At 35.0% G+C, this 18,379-nt stretch overlaps 1 protein-coding gene across 4 annotated transcripts in view; it reads right to left on the bottom strand.

The window, feature by feature from the left end:
• NFATC1 (nuclear factor of activated T cells 1) overlaps positions 1–18,379 on the bottom strand; it is a 202,044-nt gene that overhangs the window by 63,777 nt on the left and 119,888 nt on the right. For 3 of the 4 annotated variants that reach the window (XM_003760114.4, XM_012541593.3, XM_012541592.3), the window contains exons 7-8: positions 7,710–7,765; positions 2,327–2,459 (exon numbers count right to left, since the gene is read on the bottom strand). In XM_003760114.4, the coding sequence (XP_003760162.1) occupies positions 2,327–2,459; positions 7,710–7,765 (189 nt within the window). Of the gene's footprint in view, positions 1–1,274; positions 2,460–7,709; positions 7,766–18,379 lie in introns of those variants that run through there. The other variant, XM_031946737.1, reaches the window with a different exon arrangement.

Here is an 18,379-nt window from a genome sequence, read left to right as displayed (position 1 = left end):
TTAAAGGAAAAACTCAGAGGATTCTGATCTACTCAGATTATCTAAATTTTACATGCTTCTCTATATAAGTCTCTTAATCAATAGAGCATTAAGGGATTGTACTTTAACTACATTTTAACTCCATATTTTATGATGTTAGGATTGATTTATCAAACCCAACTCACCAAGTGCACTTAAAAAACACATTAAAAATTAGCAAGCTATGTTTCAGCTTTTGTCATTGACAAATATTTAAGTTTATGGTTAAAAATGAAGCATATATAAATAAACTGAGGTAGGCAAACCTAGCAAAAAAAATGGAAGGGAGAATGTCATTATCAACAATTTTGTTTTTTAAAAAAAGAAAATCAATTATACCCTACAAGAAGGATGGTAATTGTTTCATAATTAACATTACTAAATTGACCTAATTTGAAAGAATCTAATTTGGGTGCTTCTTGAGATCAAAATTCTCAGTTCAGAGTCCAACTCCACTAAAAATAGTATGATTGTGGCTGGACCTCTGAAACCAAGAGCTCCAGGGCTTCTACTTTCATTAGGTCTAACAATGTAACACTTTGGTCTCCCCATCGCCCGCACAAAAAAGGCTAAGGAAGTCACTCCATTATTTCTGTACTACATCCACTGAATGTAAGTCTAAAGTCTGAAAGCCTCATGACATCCAATTGTAACCTAAGGCCATAGCAATGTACTCCCAAGATTAGAGTATAAAAATAAAAATGGTTTCCATTCTAGTTCCATTTTCCAAATGTAATCTCTTCTTATGAGACCTCACTTTTATTTTTCAGTGTTTCATTTCGTATCTAACACACTCTCTCTTTGATAAGAACAAATCCTTTAAAGCTATTGAAAAGCGGAGCACTTTCATTTACATAGATATGCTGTACCTTACTCCAAGAATGTCTAACTCATCTGTAAATTATGAGTGAACTCCCTGTCATATAAATCCTAAAGGGACAAGGGAACAAATTAAACCATGGAAATCTTTTAAATGTCAACATGCTGACAATCACATGCATCCTTTCTTCTATTTTCAAAACACTATCTTGGTGATATTTCTGCAGCAAAAGCACATCAATCTAATCATAGAAGATTTCACTGATGTTTGTCTGATATAACACTTAGCCCTAACTGTTCAATCAACATAGAGATGTTAGGGTTTTCTCTTTAGCTAGAACACTTTAAGTACCATTTAACATTCAAAGCACAAAAATGCCATTGCAGTATTCTTGAGATTTCCTTAAGAGATCTGAGTGCTTTTACAATGAGTTGTAGGGTGCCTTTTTTTTTTTTTTTTTTTTTTTATAAAATGACAACAGTTAAATTTTTCAGAACATAAAGATATACAAAGATGAGATTTTAAATAATTGTGGCTATATAAGTATAAATTGTCCTTGTGGAATACAAGATTTTTAACTCAATTAAGTGAAAAGCTAGAAATTTTGACCTTACTGGATGAATGCCAGGCTTAACACAATCAACATGATTCATTCCTGCTGACAGAAGCCTTGGTACAAGTGGTCACAAATAGGTACAGATTTGGGAATATACATTTTTTTTTTTTGTGATTTCCCTTTCTTTGCCACTTCCTGGGTTATTAGGAGTCAAAGAAATTTGTATTTTCTTAAAATATATACCCTGAAAAATTCATGAGGTTAATTGCTATTATGAGAGTACAAAAGGCTATCTACAATCTTGTAAAACAGGCAATCAATAATGAAAGGGCATGTTTTGATTACACAAAAAGTTCTCCCATCTCAAATTCTGCCCATTACAAATGACATTAAATACCCAATGACTGGGTTTGAGATGGAATATTAGCATGAGCACAAAATCATCATTGAAGTAAAGTGACCAAATAAGGTGTTGGCCTTAAGACATTATAACAAATGTTTATTTCTAACGGCATCTACAAAGGAATTATAAGTATTTTCTTTTCCACCTTAAAGATCTATACAATTTTATATACACAGCAGCTTTATGACTGCTGAAGGGCACAGAGAATTCATGCTGAGCAAGGAGTAGAGTGGGGGTGTTTGCTATATATTTGGAGGCCACCAGCAGAGAGAGAGATCAGCAATCTTCCCTCAGGTAACACCCAACAATTTTTTTTAGAAAGGAAAATACACTTTCCTCTGCATTTCAGAGGAAATTGAGGAGACTGTCTTGCTAAGCAGGCTGAAACATAGGTTTTTACTCCCCAGTGTAGCACAGGTTACATTGTATTGCACCAACTTCATGAAGTGTTCCATTTTTTTCTACATCTTTTAGAAAAAACATCCAAATCTTTCATTTCCAGTGCTTAATGTTAGAAATATATTGTTACCATTTGCAGGAAGGTAGGTGAAATGCTGGTACTGGCTTCTCTTTCTCTTTCCATTGCAGACATAGAAATTAACCTGAACAGGACTGGTAATTCTCTGATTGCGAAAAGGTGGTATCTCAACCACCAGTGAATTCTGAAATGAGAATGATACAAAAGGAAAGGCACCAGTCAGTATCTTACCAATGATGATGACGATGATGATAATAATAATAATAATAATAATTAGAATATGTCTACATATGATCCTTTGAAATTCTCATGAAGATCTTCTTTAAAAGAATAAAAGCAACCCATGTTAATGAAGGGAAGTAGAGAGGAAACAAATTAGAATGATAGAATGGAGTGGAAGTCTTGGATTCAGGAAAATATGAATTCAAGTGTTGCCTTTAACTTATACTGGCTATGTAATTATGGGCAAGGTTCTAAGACACATTTCAAAGGAGTTGTTGACATCAAAGATCTATACTAATTTGAAGGGAAAGGGAACTTGAGGAATGAGCATTTATTAAGCACTTTCTATATACCAGCCACTATCAAGTTTTACAAACATTATCTTACTATATATCACTAACTACCAAATGTTAGATGATAAGCTATCCCTCAATTATTATCATCTCTTTCTTTCCAATATCAGAATAATTATTCATCTGTGTTTTGTTGAGACCAAAACTTAGTTTGTATTACTTGCTGAGTAATGGGTAAGGGATCATTTTAGAATGAATGGTGAGAAAGCAAAAGATCAAGGCTATATATAATCTATATCTAATCTATCTATCTATCTATCTATCTCTATATCTATCTATATAGATTATATATAATCTGGAATTAACAATATGATGGGCAGAAAACTCCACATGGTCTTATTTCTTTGCTTCAGTTTCTGGACAAATCTATTCAAGAATTTATTATATACCAGGAACTGTCTTAAGTACTGGAGATTAAAAAAAAGACAAAACAATAAGAAAACATAACCCCACAGTCTTGGGAATATTTATGATACCCATCAGATTTCTCTTCCTACTACCTTAGCCATATGCTTTAAGAGGACTCAGAATGAATCTCCCTTATTCTAGGTCTACAGTTCCTAAATCAATGTGAAGAAAAAGAAAAAATATACAACCAATATTGGTATTTACTAGTGGAAAATATTGGGCAGTAGCACTATAAAGTATTTTTCCACAGGTCTGACAAAGGCTCTTGAATTTTTATGTGGAAGATGGCTGATTACAAATATGGCCATCTTTTTACACAAAAATTTAGACAAATTGACTACATCTTTCTAGAGGTACCATGGCAATATTGATACTATACAATTTAAAAAATATATATGGTCTGGGTATTAAGAGAGCAGGGATCTTTCTAGTCCAGTTCTACCCTTCTTAAATCACTTAATCCCTATCTAAAACTCAGTGACAGAATAACTGTATGAATCCAAGTATTTGGGATCCAAGTTCAGTGCTCTTTCCACTGAACTTTTTGGTTTCTCTGAGATAAATGGTCATCTGTAATGATAACAATAGCTAACATTTATATATTGCTTTAACATTTGAAAAATGCATTACATATGCTATCTTATTTGATCTTATTTGATTGATATTGATAGAGTTGTTCCCTACAACTCTAGAAGGTAGGTGCTATCATTAAACCCATTTTACAAATGAAAGAACTGAGACGGAGATGTTGTTAGATGATAAACCCAAGGCCACAAAGGTACTATCTCTGGCAGAAGCTGAATTTATGTCTTCCTGATTTTAAATCAAGCATCTCATTGTTTCTGCCATTTGGCTGTCTCTATAAAGTATCTTTGATATCATGTCACATGACTAATTTTTAATAAGAAAGAGGAGCAGAAAGTTTAAGAAAAAGCCCTTCTATTCACTTATTTTGTTAAATTTGTTTGGGCTTAAAGGAGTTTTTAATAGATCCATACCTTGAATATTTTGCTCCCTTCTCAAAGATAAGATGGGAAGCACTGGTCAAATGGTACAGAGAATATATACTTTAAGAAACATATAAGCATCATAAAATTCAAAGCTGAACACATCCCCTTTCTTTGCAAATGAGGAATCAAAGGTCCAAAGCAATTTCCCCATTTCATATAATAAATGGAGATGTGAGGAGATCCAGGTCAATGTACTTTTAATACTGTGCTCTTTCAATTAAATGTAATATATGGTAACAAGTTAAAACCCTATTTACTAACTGTACATTCCTACTATTTACAGACTTCCTCACTGATGAGGCTCAGAGAATTTGAATGACTTTGCCCATGGTCACTGCAAATTTTGAAGCCAGAGATGGAATTTCCACCACCTATTCTTCCTGACTCTAAGCAGACATTAGGAGGGTGCAATGGACTAAATCTGGATCTGATTTCAAATCTATATTCAACGTCTTACAAGCTGTGGATTCCTAAGCAAATCACCACTCTCTAATTTTTTTATCTGTAAAGTGGGAATACTAATAGCACCTACCTCCCAGGTTTCTTGTGAGGATCAAATCAGCTAATATACATACATACACACACACACACACACACACACACACACACATATATACATATATATATATATAAAGCTCTTTGCAAACCTTAAAAAGCTGAACAAATACTGGTTACCATACTCAATATATCACATTTATTTTAAAACATACAAGAGGAAAATTTTAAAAAAAGAAATTTTGCATTCATAGAAAAGAGTGAAAGGATCTTCAGAAACAATGAATATATGAATTTATCTTGGCTTTAAAAAACAAGACAACTTATACATGAAAATCAGAATGGGCAGACTACTAAAAATAGCAGAAGGAAGTTATGATTACTTGCAACAGAAAATAATTTGCTAACCTGGATACATGAAAAAGCAAACATTTAGGATGAAAGTAGAAGCAGAGATGGTAGACAATGACTTGGAGGAATAGAGAGATGGAATATTCTGGGGACACATGTATACAGTGTTTGGTCTTTCTGCACATCATCTGAAGGAACACCATGCACGAGTTCCCATTAGTAAATGAAGTACAGTAAACAATAGCTTCCAAAGGAAGAGAAGATGAAGAGAAGCTTCCAATGTCTTCCACAGTCCAACCACACAGGCACAAAGGGCTAGTGAGCTACACAAAATAGAGTCTGATTCTCTATGTTTATGGCTTCCTTTACTTACTACCAAATTCCCTTGGTATATGCGTGATCAGGACACAACCACTGGCCTGGCAATAATTAATGAGCCCTTGAATGGATGTCACTATTCCTTCATTGAGGCACCTGCTCCTTGAGATTTCTTAACATGATCTCCAGGGCAGGTAAGTAGTGTAGCTGGTAAGAGTTCCAGACCTAGAATCAGGAACACTCATCTTCTTAAGTTCAAATCTCGCCTCAAACACTTACTAGCTGTGTGACTCTCAGTTTCCTCATCTATAAAATGAGGTGGAGAAAAAAATGGCAAACCATTCCAGCATTTTTGCCAAGAAAACCCCCATTGGGGTCACAAATAGTGAGGTCAGATATGACTGAAAAATATAACATTAGAACTCAATACAAATGATTCAGAACAGTGGATGAAATATTAGTTCAACATTTACTCTTATGGTGACTTGTTCATTATTATAAAGAATAAGCTGAGAACTGATGTAATTATATAAGAAGGTTAACATAGAGATGAATAATATATGAAAGTAAGGAAGAAAGTAAGCTTAAGTTACTTGTATGAGTAAAGTCAGGGATTGGTCCCAGTATACATAAGATCACAGGTTTGTGCATTAGAGCTAGAAGAGACTTTAAAGGTAACCCACCATTCCCTATATTTTGTACTTGAAGAAGCTAAAGCTCAGAGAACTCAAGGGGTTTTTCCAACATTAATAAAGGCAATGGATAACAAAAGTGGGATCTGAATTTACATCCTCTGTCCTGTTTTCAGTATAGTTCTGAAGGAAATTGGCATTTAAGCCTAAGGAAGCATTGGAAAAGTAAAATCAGTTAAAAAAAAAAAGTGAAAAAAGTAAAATTGGGAAAGCAAATCAGCATTGCCAATTATTGAACAAAAACTTATCAACCACATATGCTTTAAATCAACTTGATCTTTCCAATGGAGGAACAACAACAACAACAAAAAATCCCTACATTACTGATCATCCAAAAGAAATCATTAATCACCAAAGGTGATCAATCAATCAAGTATTTATCAAATACCTATTAAGTATGCAGCATTGAGCTGGTTGCTTTGAGGGATACAAAATAAAACTGAAATGCAATTTTTCAGATAAGTGGTTATTTGTAAAACTAAAGAAAAAACTTTTAAAAAATAGTTACAGAATATATTACAAATTTATTCCTCCCTTTTAATTACATATATATATATATATATATATATATATATATATATATATATCTTTTTAAAAAATCACATATTTGTAGGCAAATCCAATGAGTAAATTTGTCAAGTAAGGCTATGTCTGAGATAGTGTCTATTTTACATCTAAAACAAAAATAACATAAAAATATCATCTTGTGCTCTGTAAGAGATAGTTAATAATAAGCTATTGCCCAAGAAAGTTATTGAAATATTGGTCTAAGAACCAACTTGTCTATAGAATGGGGGATACACCCCACTGAAGAGCAGGTCAATTTTGAGAGTCTCAAAAGTCTTGTTTCCCAGGGGACTTGGAGGGAGCAGTAGTATTCATTTTGGGGAATCCCTATGCCTTAGTCTCTTTGCTGACATTGAAGAAACTGTGATAGACAAAGAAGAAAAGTATATATGCATCCACGTGCAAAGGATGGAAAACATATTTCAAGAATTTCAGGTTTTGAGATTGTATATACACACACATGTGTTTGTGACCCCATTTGGGCTTTTCTTTGCAAAGATAATGAAGTGGTTTGATATTTTCTTCTCCACCTCATTTTACAGGAAAGAAACTGAGGCAAACAGAACCCTGACTTGCCCAGGATCACACAGCTAGTACACTTCTGAGGTCAAATTTGAACTTAGGAAAATAAGTCTTCCTGACTTGAGGCACTCTGTCCACTGTGCCACCTAGTTAATTGCCTCATATGTTTTCTAGTGATATCCATTTTGTCCCCAAATCATTTTACAAAGCATTTCCAGGAGGACCTATTCACGTCTCTTGGTCCATATGGCTGCTGTTACCATGATTATTCTTCACATTATTTAGCTTCATTTTAGCACTTGTTTCACAGAGTGTTTTACAATCATTTTTATGACTTGTTCATGCCCTATCTATTATTTTTATTAGTTGTTCTATTTTACTAAAGAAACTATGTGCCAAAGTTAAGGAAACTCTAATTCTGTTCTTGCTAGATGCTACAGAAACATGTAAGAGCATGTATTTTCTTTAAATGGCAGTATATTTAAGGAATACTTACTGGCTTGCACATTTCTTTGTCAGTTTTTGCTTCCATTTCCCACACATGGTGACCATCTAAAAGGAAAAGAAAGAAATAAATCTATTCTTTTGTGTATATATTTCTTTTAACCTCTACTTTATCCTCCCCCATTCTCTCCCTTCACTCTTAAACCCATATAAATAACAGCTAGTATTTTCATAGTTTGCAGCTAACATTAGGACTCAGTGATAGGAAAAAGTAACGGGCTTGAGGCACCAAAACTTTTCCTGATTCTTGGATGATTTCTTTCTAGATCAAACAACAAACATGAGTAAGAATCTATTGAATAGAAAGCACTAAGTTGGATACAAGAGAATATGCAATTTAGATAAGGCATGGTTCTTGCCTTCATGAAGCTTACAGTTTGACACAGATAACTATAATACAAGATGTTCCATAATCATTATCTAAGATATCATTTCAGTGAAGTGGTTAGCTTGCAGCTACCCTAACAATGAATACAAACACAAGCCTTAAAGAGAAAAGATAAATTCTTAAGAAATCATTTATGCTAGATATATTCATCATAGTAAAGCCCATAGTCCCCAGGGACTGGATTCCCTTTTAACAATGAGCATGTTATTGGCCACAGAATTGGTGATCTTCAAATTTAAGCCATTTTGATTTAGATTTAGTTAATGTGGCTCTATCCCACTATAATCAAAACTGGCAATAACAAAATGTCTAAATCCATATTGATCTATCTGAAGAGAAATGAGAAACATGGGGAAAATTCAGGCTGTCACAAAAACTAATTGTGTCTCTGTCCAGCAGTAGAAAGAGAACATATGAGCTCTTCTGTCTTACCAGAGATGCCATTATAATAAATGAGGAAATGACACTCATGATGTTTTTCTGTATATTTATTGCCATATTCAGACGTGCAAATACAAATACAAATTCACTTGAACTTTAACCCAGAATTATTTGCATGGTGGACTTTTTTTAAGGAAAAAAAATGGTTCAAGGTACTTATAAATGAACTTTTTGTTCTTTATTGTTTATCATGTTCAACATAGAGGTGTCACTTTTAGGAGCATCTAATGAATACCTGCAAACAATAGTCTGTTTATAAACATCACTCTGGAAAGTAGGCTGTTATGAAAATGGCATTGTCATTATTTTTAAACTGATAAGTAAAAATGATGATGTTGATTACTTACAAAGAAATTTACCTCTATCCTACCTCCCCTTCAATCTTTTACCTTTAGCTAAAATGAAGTGACATCCTTAAAAAAAAAAGTTTAATGTAATCACAATTTATTAAACCACCTACTAATGTATATAGGGATTAAAATCTCTACTGATGAAGGAAGTGAGTATTCACAGAGATGAATCATGAATCTCTGCAATGCTGGAATATTTATATGTAGCTATATTTCTCCTTATATCTTTTCTAAGGGAGAAAACATATATACCTTTTTCAAAGTGCAAAACAAAATAAAATCAGAGAAATCCCTTCAGAAGTTATTGATTGGAGAAAATATGTCAGGTATACCTATGCCCAGAACCCTCTGATACCAAGTTTCAAACATGCCAAAATTACACAAACTTCCCAGAGCTACCAAATCAAAGTACACAATTCATTCACCAGATGAATCCACTAAATCAATGATGAAGAAAAAATAGACCACTGTCTCTTGGGTACAGGACCCAACTTTCCTACAGGAAAAAATACTGTGAAGCTAAAAATAAACTTAGTTGCTCTTGAAGACATCAGAATTTTGACAGCTCTGCAAAAGTTCCAAAGTTCAGGCCTGCTCAAGAACTTTGGCCAAAGGACTATATTTTTTACTGTAGCCATATGTCCTAGTGGTCAGGAATGCTTTCCTGGCTTTGAAAAAGGATGGCTAGAATTTTGTATTGATTTGTGCGTAAGTCATAGTTTCTAACTCATAAAGAGACTATATGACCTAGGATCCTATCTAGGATTCTGTCTTGGAGCCCTGAAAGGCTTTCCCCTTCTTTTTTACTTCTTTTTTTTTAAATCTAAGTTATTCTTTATATAACTAATCCTCTATTAATTCTCTTTGACACTAACCTACAAGCTTTTGAAATTTTATTATGACAAAGCACAAGTTTGTTCAAAAAACCGTTTTAGGTGTTATAATCTAAACTGTTAGAGAAAAATTCCGGCCAGTGTTTAGTCTTTACCTATCAACTAGAAGCTAAGAATCATAGTTTGGGTTTCAGTAAGAAATTCTCTTGAGAATGTCCAGACCCTTACTGTTAAAAAAATAAGGGGGGGGCAGAAGGATTGAGGGGGAGTAAGAATCAGAGAGAGAGAAGAGAAATAGAGGACTCATTAAGAGTTAGTGACATTTCATTTAACAAAAACATAAGGAGGAGAAGCTGTTATGAAGCAGAGACAAAAAAAGTAGACAATTCCTCATGTTACGTCTGGTGAACCAAGAGGGAAATCTCAACGCCCACGAACTGGGACCTACTCCAGGAGGGAAACCTTAGACCACTACGTCAACCTCTTACAGTAAACATGTTTTGCAGGTTTATACAATTTAAAAGAAAAAAAAATACATTGGGTTAGGAACAGTTTGTGAGGGTCTAACTGGTAAGGAAATTTGCCTATGCAGGAGAAAAGAATTTTCTTCCAATTCAATAAGCATGTGGGATACCTTTCTTCTTGTCAGAATGTGCCTAAGAAGTGAGGCCTGATAAACCACAAAAGTTTCCATTGTAAGCTTGCCACATCTGCATTGGCCTGGCTGGTTTAGGGCCCAAGGCAACTCCCTGCCTGGCCAGGCACCAACAAAAGTACACCAGAGCAATTTATACCTTTCCAAAATGCAAATAATTCAAATTACAGACATAACACAAAGCTGAAGCAGACACATTTCAGGCATTCCCGTTAAAAAGGTTTGTTCTCTGGACCCACCAAAATATATGTGAAGCTTTGAAGGACTAGTTCTTGGGGCTTTCCCCCAGTCAATCTGATGATTGGGGGAAATGAAAAGCCGTTTCAGACACTGGCTTCAATTTTGCACAGTGGAGTGAATTCAGAGAAACTAATTTGGCCATTAGTATAGCTAGGTTCATTTTGCAGTCCTATCTTTGAAGAGAAAAAAAAAATATGGTTATTCTTCTTACAGCTTATTCCCATCTCTTAAGGGTAAGATATATAGCTATATACTGGGTTGCTGGTTTCTCTGAGACTTTTAAATTGCAGAGAGAATCTAGACCAGAAAAAAAAAAAAAAGGTTGTATGTTGGAAAACATGGGTTCAAGTTCTGCAGATACATATCGGCTGTTTTAATGCTTAGTGTTTAAGTAGCTAGGAAAGTCACTTAATCTCCAGGGTTCCTCAAACTATGGCCCACAGTCCAGATGCGGCAGCTGAGGATGATTATCCCCCTCACCCAGGACTATGAAGTTTCTTTATTTAAAGGCCCACAAAACAAAGTTTTTGTTTTTACTATAGTCTAGCCCTCCAACAGTCTGAGGGACAGTGAATTGGCTCCCTATTTTAAAAGTCTGAGGACCCCTGCTAAGTGCTCTAGAGTGTTAAGTGTTAGTGCTCTGTATTAGTCTCTAAGACTAAGTTGCTGACCTAAAGAGACTTTCCTTATCCAGAAGTTAATTATACTAATGAAATGGCAAGTCCAGTCCTCAGAAATCTCTACCAATTTGTCACTTTTTCAACATCCCTTAACCATTCCACACTCAGTTCTCCCTATGAAACACCTGGAGTCACCAACAATGAAATTATGGCTCTTAAAATTTATTATATTTCTCTCAGAGCAAATGAGAGATGGCAAATCCTGCCAAGTGGATCCATCACAGCCTTAGGGTGTCTGCTGCAAGGCACCTGAATTTGGAGGTAAGAAATGAATTTAATCCCATCCAAAACCCGCCTCCTACTGGAAAGGGAAATGGTCAGCTCTGAATGGATCTCTTTGTGTTTCAGCCTTATCAAATCCTCATTACATTTCTCAGTGCTCCAGGAAACTGCATAGAAGTCCAGGGGTAAAAATATTCCAAATCATTAGGGAATTCCCTACAGCATGAGTCACAGTAAAGGCTTCCCCACCACACCCAGTTAGATTTCTACACAAACAGGGCACTGTGGGTCTGTTCCAACACTCCACAGGACTGAAAAAGAAGCTGTTTAAAACTCACAATGTCAATTAGTCATATATATTGTAGTGTTTTTCTAGAGCTGAGCTTTTTTTTTTTTTTTTCCATACATGAAAGTAACCCAGAGTTTATTTAGGAGCTCTAAAAGCTTTTCTAAGACACACTATTATTTTCTAATCCTTCTTAGTGTGTTGGGCATTATTCTTAGATGTCTGTGATTGAGTTTCTAAATGCCAGAGAATGGATTCTGGATAGCTAGAGCTCTGTGAGATCACCAGGATCAACATGTATTAACCAAAATGGTTTTACAATCACATGAATTAAAGGAGAGAACAGAAACAAAAAAATGCATGGATCAAAAAAGGTCACAAAACAGAACACTGATGACAGGTTCGTCTGGGATCACCAATCCCCTCATCCCATGGCTGTTCTTTCTGTATCTGAAGTTGGGGAAAGGTGAAGAAAATGCGGAATGGATACCTTTCTAGACAAAGTCTTTTTTTTTTGGCTTCAATTAATTACTCCAATACTTCAGTGGAAATACTACAATTTGTTTTATTTTGTTCTTAGGGAAATGAAAGAAAAAGAGAGAGAGAGGCAGTGCAGACAGAGATTGAGAGAGAGAAACAGCGAGACACAAGAAACCAACAGAGACGGAGGGAGACACAGAGTTCTCACTTAGAATTGTTTCACTAATGTATTTAAATCAGTCTAATAGAAAGCAATGCCTGAAAATTAAGACATTCCTCTGCTTAGGAATTCTTATGTCCTTAATCTCTTTCCCAATTCTAAAATTCTCACCAAATGCAAGGAAATCATCTATCAACTTATTTTTAAGCAGGATATAAAACCATTTGTAGCAAATTCTTACCAAATTCTCCCTAGAATATAAAGTGACCAAAGTTATCCAGGAAAATTAACTGTAATATCAGTTGGTTTTACTTCCAAATACATAAAAAAATGGGAAGTTGGAAATAAGAAGGAAAAATAAGTCAATTTCTTCATTTGTTTAATCATTTTTGCCTCAGTTTCTGTCTCAATTCAGTAACATGTTTAATGAGATAGCTGTCAGTATAGCAAGAAAACTTCATTCTGTTGAAATGAAAGTCATACATGGCATGCTGCCAGGCCACATCACTGAGTCACAGAACTTTTGGAGGGGACTTCAGAAGCTAACCTGTCCAAACCCTACCTGGATGAGAATGTTCTCATACCCATCAAAGTGGGGAACTAGAATTCATTTGAAAACCTTCAGCAAGGAGAAACTTACTACCTTTCATGGCAGATTATTCCACTTTGGGATTGACTGCTAAATCTTAGGTAATTTTTTTTCCCACAGAAAGTATAATTTTTATTATAAAAAAAACACTTTTACCCATTACTCCTAATGGGTACTCCTAATCTCATTCTTTATGGCCAAGAAGAACATGTCAATGCCCTCTTTCATTTGATGATTCTTTAAATACCTGATGGCTATCACATTCTTTTCTTCTCCAGGATAAACATTTACCATTCCTTTAACCATTCTTCATATAGCACAATCTTAAAGCCTTTCACCATTCTGGTTCCTCTGCTTTGGCCACTCTCCTGTTCATTAATTTCCTTCCTAAAATGTGTCATCTAGAACTGAATAGAACACCCATATATGGTCTGATCAGAGTAGAATATAGTGGGACAATATTGAATCTTTAGTCCTAGATACTTTGCCTTTCTTGATGTAACTTAACATTATATAGTTTTAGAATTCTTTTTAACTACAAATTATATGTTGAATTATATTAAACTTCAGTCTATTCAGACCTCCAGATCTTTTACAGTTGAACTATTCTCTTGGCTTTCCCAATAAAAATTTGATTTGGCTTGTTTTCTAGGTTGTTGTCAAAGAACTGTGCTAGATGACCTTAGCAAAACTGCTCCCTTTCACACTTTCATCTTGATTTTGTCCTCCTTCAGATGAGTTATTTTCTAGCCACATACCTTACTCATCTTGTACTTGCCCAATTATTTTAGATTTTGATGTAAGACTTTGCATTTGTATCTATTAAATTTAATCTTAATAGTTTTAGCCAAATATGCAGCTTTTTGAAGCTTAAGTTTTCCTATATGTTATCTATTCCATCCAGTTTGAAATTATCTGAAAATTTGTTAGGAATGCCATCCTTATGCTTTTATCCAACTTATTGATCAAAATGTTAAATAACGCAGGAGCCAAGGCTAGATCCCTAGGTCATGTCACTGGAGATCCCCTTCCATTTAGACCTACATGAAAGACTTCTTCTTTGGTCACCAGGCCTAGATTGCTATTTCCTTGGACATCTGCATCTAGTTCATGCAAAAGAATAGCATCCGAACTGTCAAACGCTTTTCTGAAATCTAGGCAGACTATATCTACAGTAGCATTCTGCTGATCGGTAGGGCTGGTTACTCCATCAAAAGAGGATATAAGATTAGCCCATTAGGATATACTCTTGATGAAGCTATGGTGGATCTTTGAAGTCACAATTTAATTTTCTAGATGTTCCCTAACCAACTCTTTGGTTGCATAAAACCAAGCCCATAGGCTGTTTCCAATCCTCCAATATACCTTCATTCTTTATAATCTTTCAGAGATGATGGACAAAGTCTCCATAATCATATGTTCTGGTTTTTCAGTATCTAGTTCATCCAGGAGAAGTGATTGAGGCAACTAGGTACTATTTCCTGATTTCTTACTTGCTTTGGTTTTCACCTCCCTTTTAGATTCTTTGGGGGAAAAAAAAGAAAGAAAAAAAAAAACAGAAGCAAAATAAGTATTGACTCTCTGTCATCTGTTGTTATCATCACAACCACCATATACAGTGATTTTATTGCTTATTTGATATTAAAATTTTTCCTAATATAGTTTTAAAAAAGCCTAAACTCCTTAACTTTCCTCACCAACTTTAGCCCACTTGGAGTATTTGTACTTCTATCATTGATTTTATGTTAAACTTACATGGCAGAGCTTCTTTTGAGATATCACTATCTTTCAAGTTTAAAAGTATAATGAAATTAAGAGCTAGCTTCATGCTCCTTGTGACCATTTACTGTCACCACCACCCCAATCCCAAATAGCACTATTGTCAATATCCAGAACAGAAAATTCCAAATGGACTACTGGCAAAGAAAGAGACTCAGATGTTCTTTCATATGTGTCAAGGATTGGCACAAGACATTGAGTTCTGAGTCTTGGCTCCCTAATCACAGAGGGGTAAGAAGGACTTTGATCCATCTGCTTGTAATGGTGGTGTTGGCTTAGAAGGAATGGAAATGGCAAATGATTTGAAAGAAGTGGTCAGACTAGAATTAAGTAAGAATTGGAAGAAAGAAGTTAGAGATCAAGAACCTGTAGGCCTACTAACCTAAACAAAACAAAAACAAGGATATTATCTGACAAAGTTCAGATGATTACTTCCCTTTCAATTTTGATCCTTTACTCATAGTTGATGGTACAAACTGTATCAGAAAAATAGGACACATTTTGACACCTGTGCACACATATGTATATATATGTATGTATTCATATATACACACACCCAAATGTGCTACATTGTCCTCTCCTGGAAGAATTTGCTATAACTTCCTTATTCTTTCAGGTTAATTTTTTTTTGGAGATCTTTGACATTATTGCTTAAATTCAGAATTATAGTTTTTGTGCTGCACAGAAAAAAGAACAAAGCAAAACCTTCCTAACAAATAATAATAATGACAGCTCACACTGATACAATGCTTTGGATTTACAAAGCACTTTACATATAATATAGCAAATGACTTGATATTTGCGATATTGTCTGTCAATAAAATTTTTCCAGAAGGGAAATTCTTAAAACTCTAAGATCATAGATATAATGATGGTAGAGATCTCAGATTTCCATCTAGTTTGATCCCCTCAGGATGATCTCAAGCCAGGTTTACCCAAAGCCACATAAGTAGTAAATAGTGTAATTGGGATTTGAAAGTCTTGCATGGTTACAAGGTTGATCTATTTAAACCTAGTGAGTATATTTCTGCAAATATACCATACAGCAAGAATTTTTCTTTCTGAAGAAAAGCTAAGTAGCATTGTTCTACATTCTACAAATCTGGAAATTCCACATCTAACTCCTTGCAGTTATACTTCTGTAGGCTTTTTCTGGACTGTATGAATATCATGATGGAGTTGGTTATATTAAATGCAACTTAGTGAGGTCAGTTCTGTAATATTTTTATGTCTCTGATGATCGCAGTCATGCATAAGCAAGGATGATGACGACAAAGTGCATGTGAATGGATACTGTCCCTCATGATCTTTGCCATTTCCTATGTCAAATGGCCAGGAAAATCTGAAACATGAAGATACTTTCCTACATGCTCTGTCATGATTTCTGGGTATACGTGAAAGGATTCCACTATCACCTAGTGAGACTACAAGCCCAGAGGTATCAATTTCCTTTAAACTACCTTTAAACTACCAATCTATCTTGAAGAATTAGGCACAAATGACCTTCATGTGAACTTTAGTATTCTCAGTTACTCTCGCAACCCTCTGGTACCTGCTACAGAAACCTATCTACCAGGTTGTCTCTAGATTTGAGTCAATGCATACAATCAGTTCAGTTTCATCAAGGATGGTGTGCTGACCCTTGATAAACAAGAGATGAGAGAAACAAATCACAAAGCAGTGCCTGTCTAAAGGGGAATTCTGCCACTTGCTTATTTATTGCATGAGCTACAGTTTGATTACCAATGTGAAACACGACCCCCCTTTTGGCTAGATGCCCCCAAACTGTGACTGCTACTGGCAGTGGAAAGAGCAATGGAAAGATCTCAGGGAATTTAAGATCTCTCACCAAATGGAGCTCTGCCAAGACTGCAGTCACTGGCCGCTCATCACATCTCGTCAAAACAGACTCCAGCACCGGAGCTTTCCAATGCATCAGACGAGAGCTAAAAAAAAAGAAAAATCCATGTGCTGTTCCTCAACTGACCCACCCTCTCCAAATGCTATTAAAAGTGCTTTCTTTTTGACAGGAGAGGTTTACAGATCATCTTTCATAAACTGTGTGACCTAATGTAATAATATTGCATTTTAATACCTGCTGTGTGAATAGTTAACTACTAAAGGGGGGGGAAAACCCATTCCCCAAGCCCCTAAGCTTTGTTCAGGGCAACATTCAGCTGGTGAAACTGAGATTTCCCAATTGTATCATATCATTCTAGGCAAAAATTTCACCATGCACACTAATTACAGCAGGCGGTGTTCATCACCTCATTCTTTGGCAAACTTAAAACTTCATAGTCACTGAGCATAATGCCTAGGGAAATTTTACTTTGTAGCTTGGTCTTAGAATTCTGAGCATGGTGGAATGAAGGCTAATTTGAAGTGTCTGGGTAATTAACAGCATATTTGGGGCCACTGGGATCCATAAACATGAAGTCATACAAGTAGACAGTATAACAGGACTATTTGATTTATTAAAGTTGGTGGTAGGACCATGTGCTGAATACTTGGAAAGGTATATTTGCAATGGGGAACTCCATGAACACGGTCCTGCAAACACAAGAAATTGAAAAAGTCTTCACCTGAGTTTTTAATGGATTCTTAGTAAGGTACTGAAGCACAATGACACCGATGCTACTTAATTCCCATATAACATTATCTCTTGATCTCCTTACCTTCCTCTTAGTAGGGATAAAGATGCAGAATGGACCAGTGGTTTCATGGGTATAAAGAATTCTCATATGAGGAAACTTTCTCTACCAATGCTGGTCATCATTTTCTTTGCAATTTGTAGTATTAGAGAGTTCTGGAGATCTAAGAGGTCAAGTGATTTATCCAAGATCACACAGACAATATAAATCCAAAATGGGACTTAAATCCAAGTTTCCTGACCAGATTGCCTCTAGTTTTCTGATTAAAAAAAAACCTCAAAACATATGGATTAGGCTAAATTAAAAAGTGTTATGCATTCACTGCAAAAGATTATTAAAAGTTTATAGAAATGAAAAAAGCATATCAAAAGTCAATGCTTCTCTTTTGAAAAACCTTAATTCCTTTTAATTTTCTGTCACTAAAAAGATTCATTCTTAAATAAACATTACACATTTGTAATCCCATGAAATTTTTAAAATTTTGTATGAAGATTTTTTTAATGAAAAGTCAGCATCTTTCAATCTATATTAACTTTGAACAGCTGCTGAGAACATCAATTATCTTCAATTTATCTGGTGTACATTTTGTATGTATATTGTTATTTACATATTGTCTCTTTGTTTTTACCTTTCTTGGTAGCCTAAAACCTAACACAATGTCTAATACATAGTAGGCACTTAATAAATGCTTGCTGACCATATATGTGTACATATCTTTTTTAAAATAATGACTTTCCACTTTGTATAAAAGTAGATCTCAATCCCAATCCCAAACCCATCAATTTCCACCTCTCTGAATCCCTGGGCTTCCTTTCTTCTTTGTACCTTGTAAAAGCTGAATTATTTACATGTTGTCCTCCATATTAGGCTATGAACTTCCAGAAGGTTGAGGTTGTTTTTAACCAGGA

Source organism: Sarcophilus harrisii, chromosome 1, assembly GCF_902635505.1.
Source record: "Sarcophilus harrisii chromosome 1, mSarHar1.11, whole genome shotgun sequence".
Taxonomy (NCBI): domain Eukaryota; kingdom Metazoa; phylum Chordata; class Mammalia; order Dasyuromorphia; family Dasyuridae; genus Sarcophilus; species Sarcophilus harrisii.
This window is presented reverse-complemented; position numbering and strand designations above follow the sequence as displayed.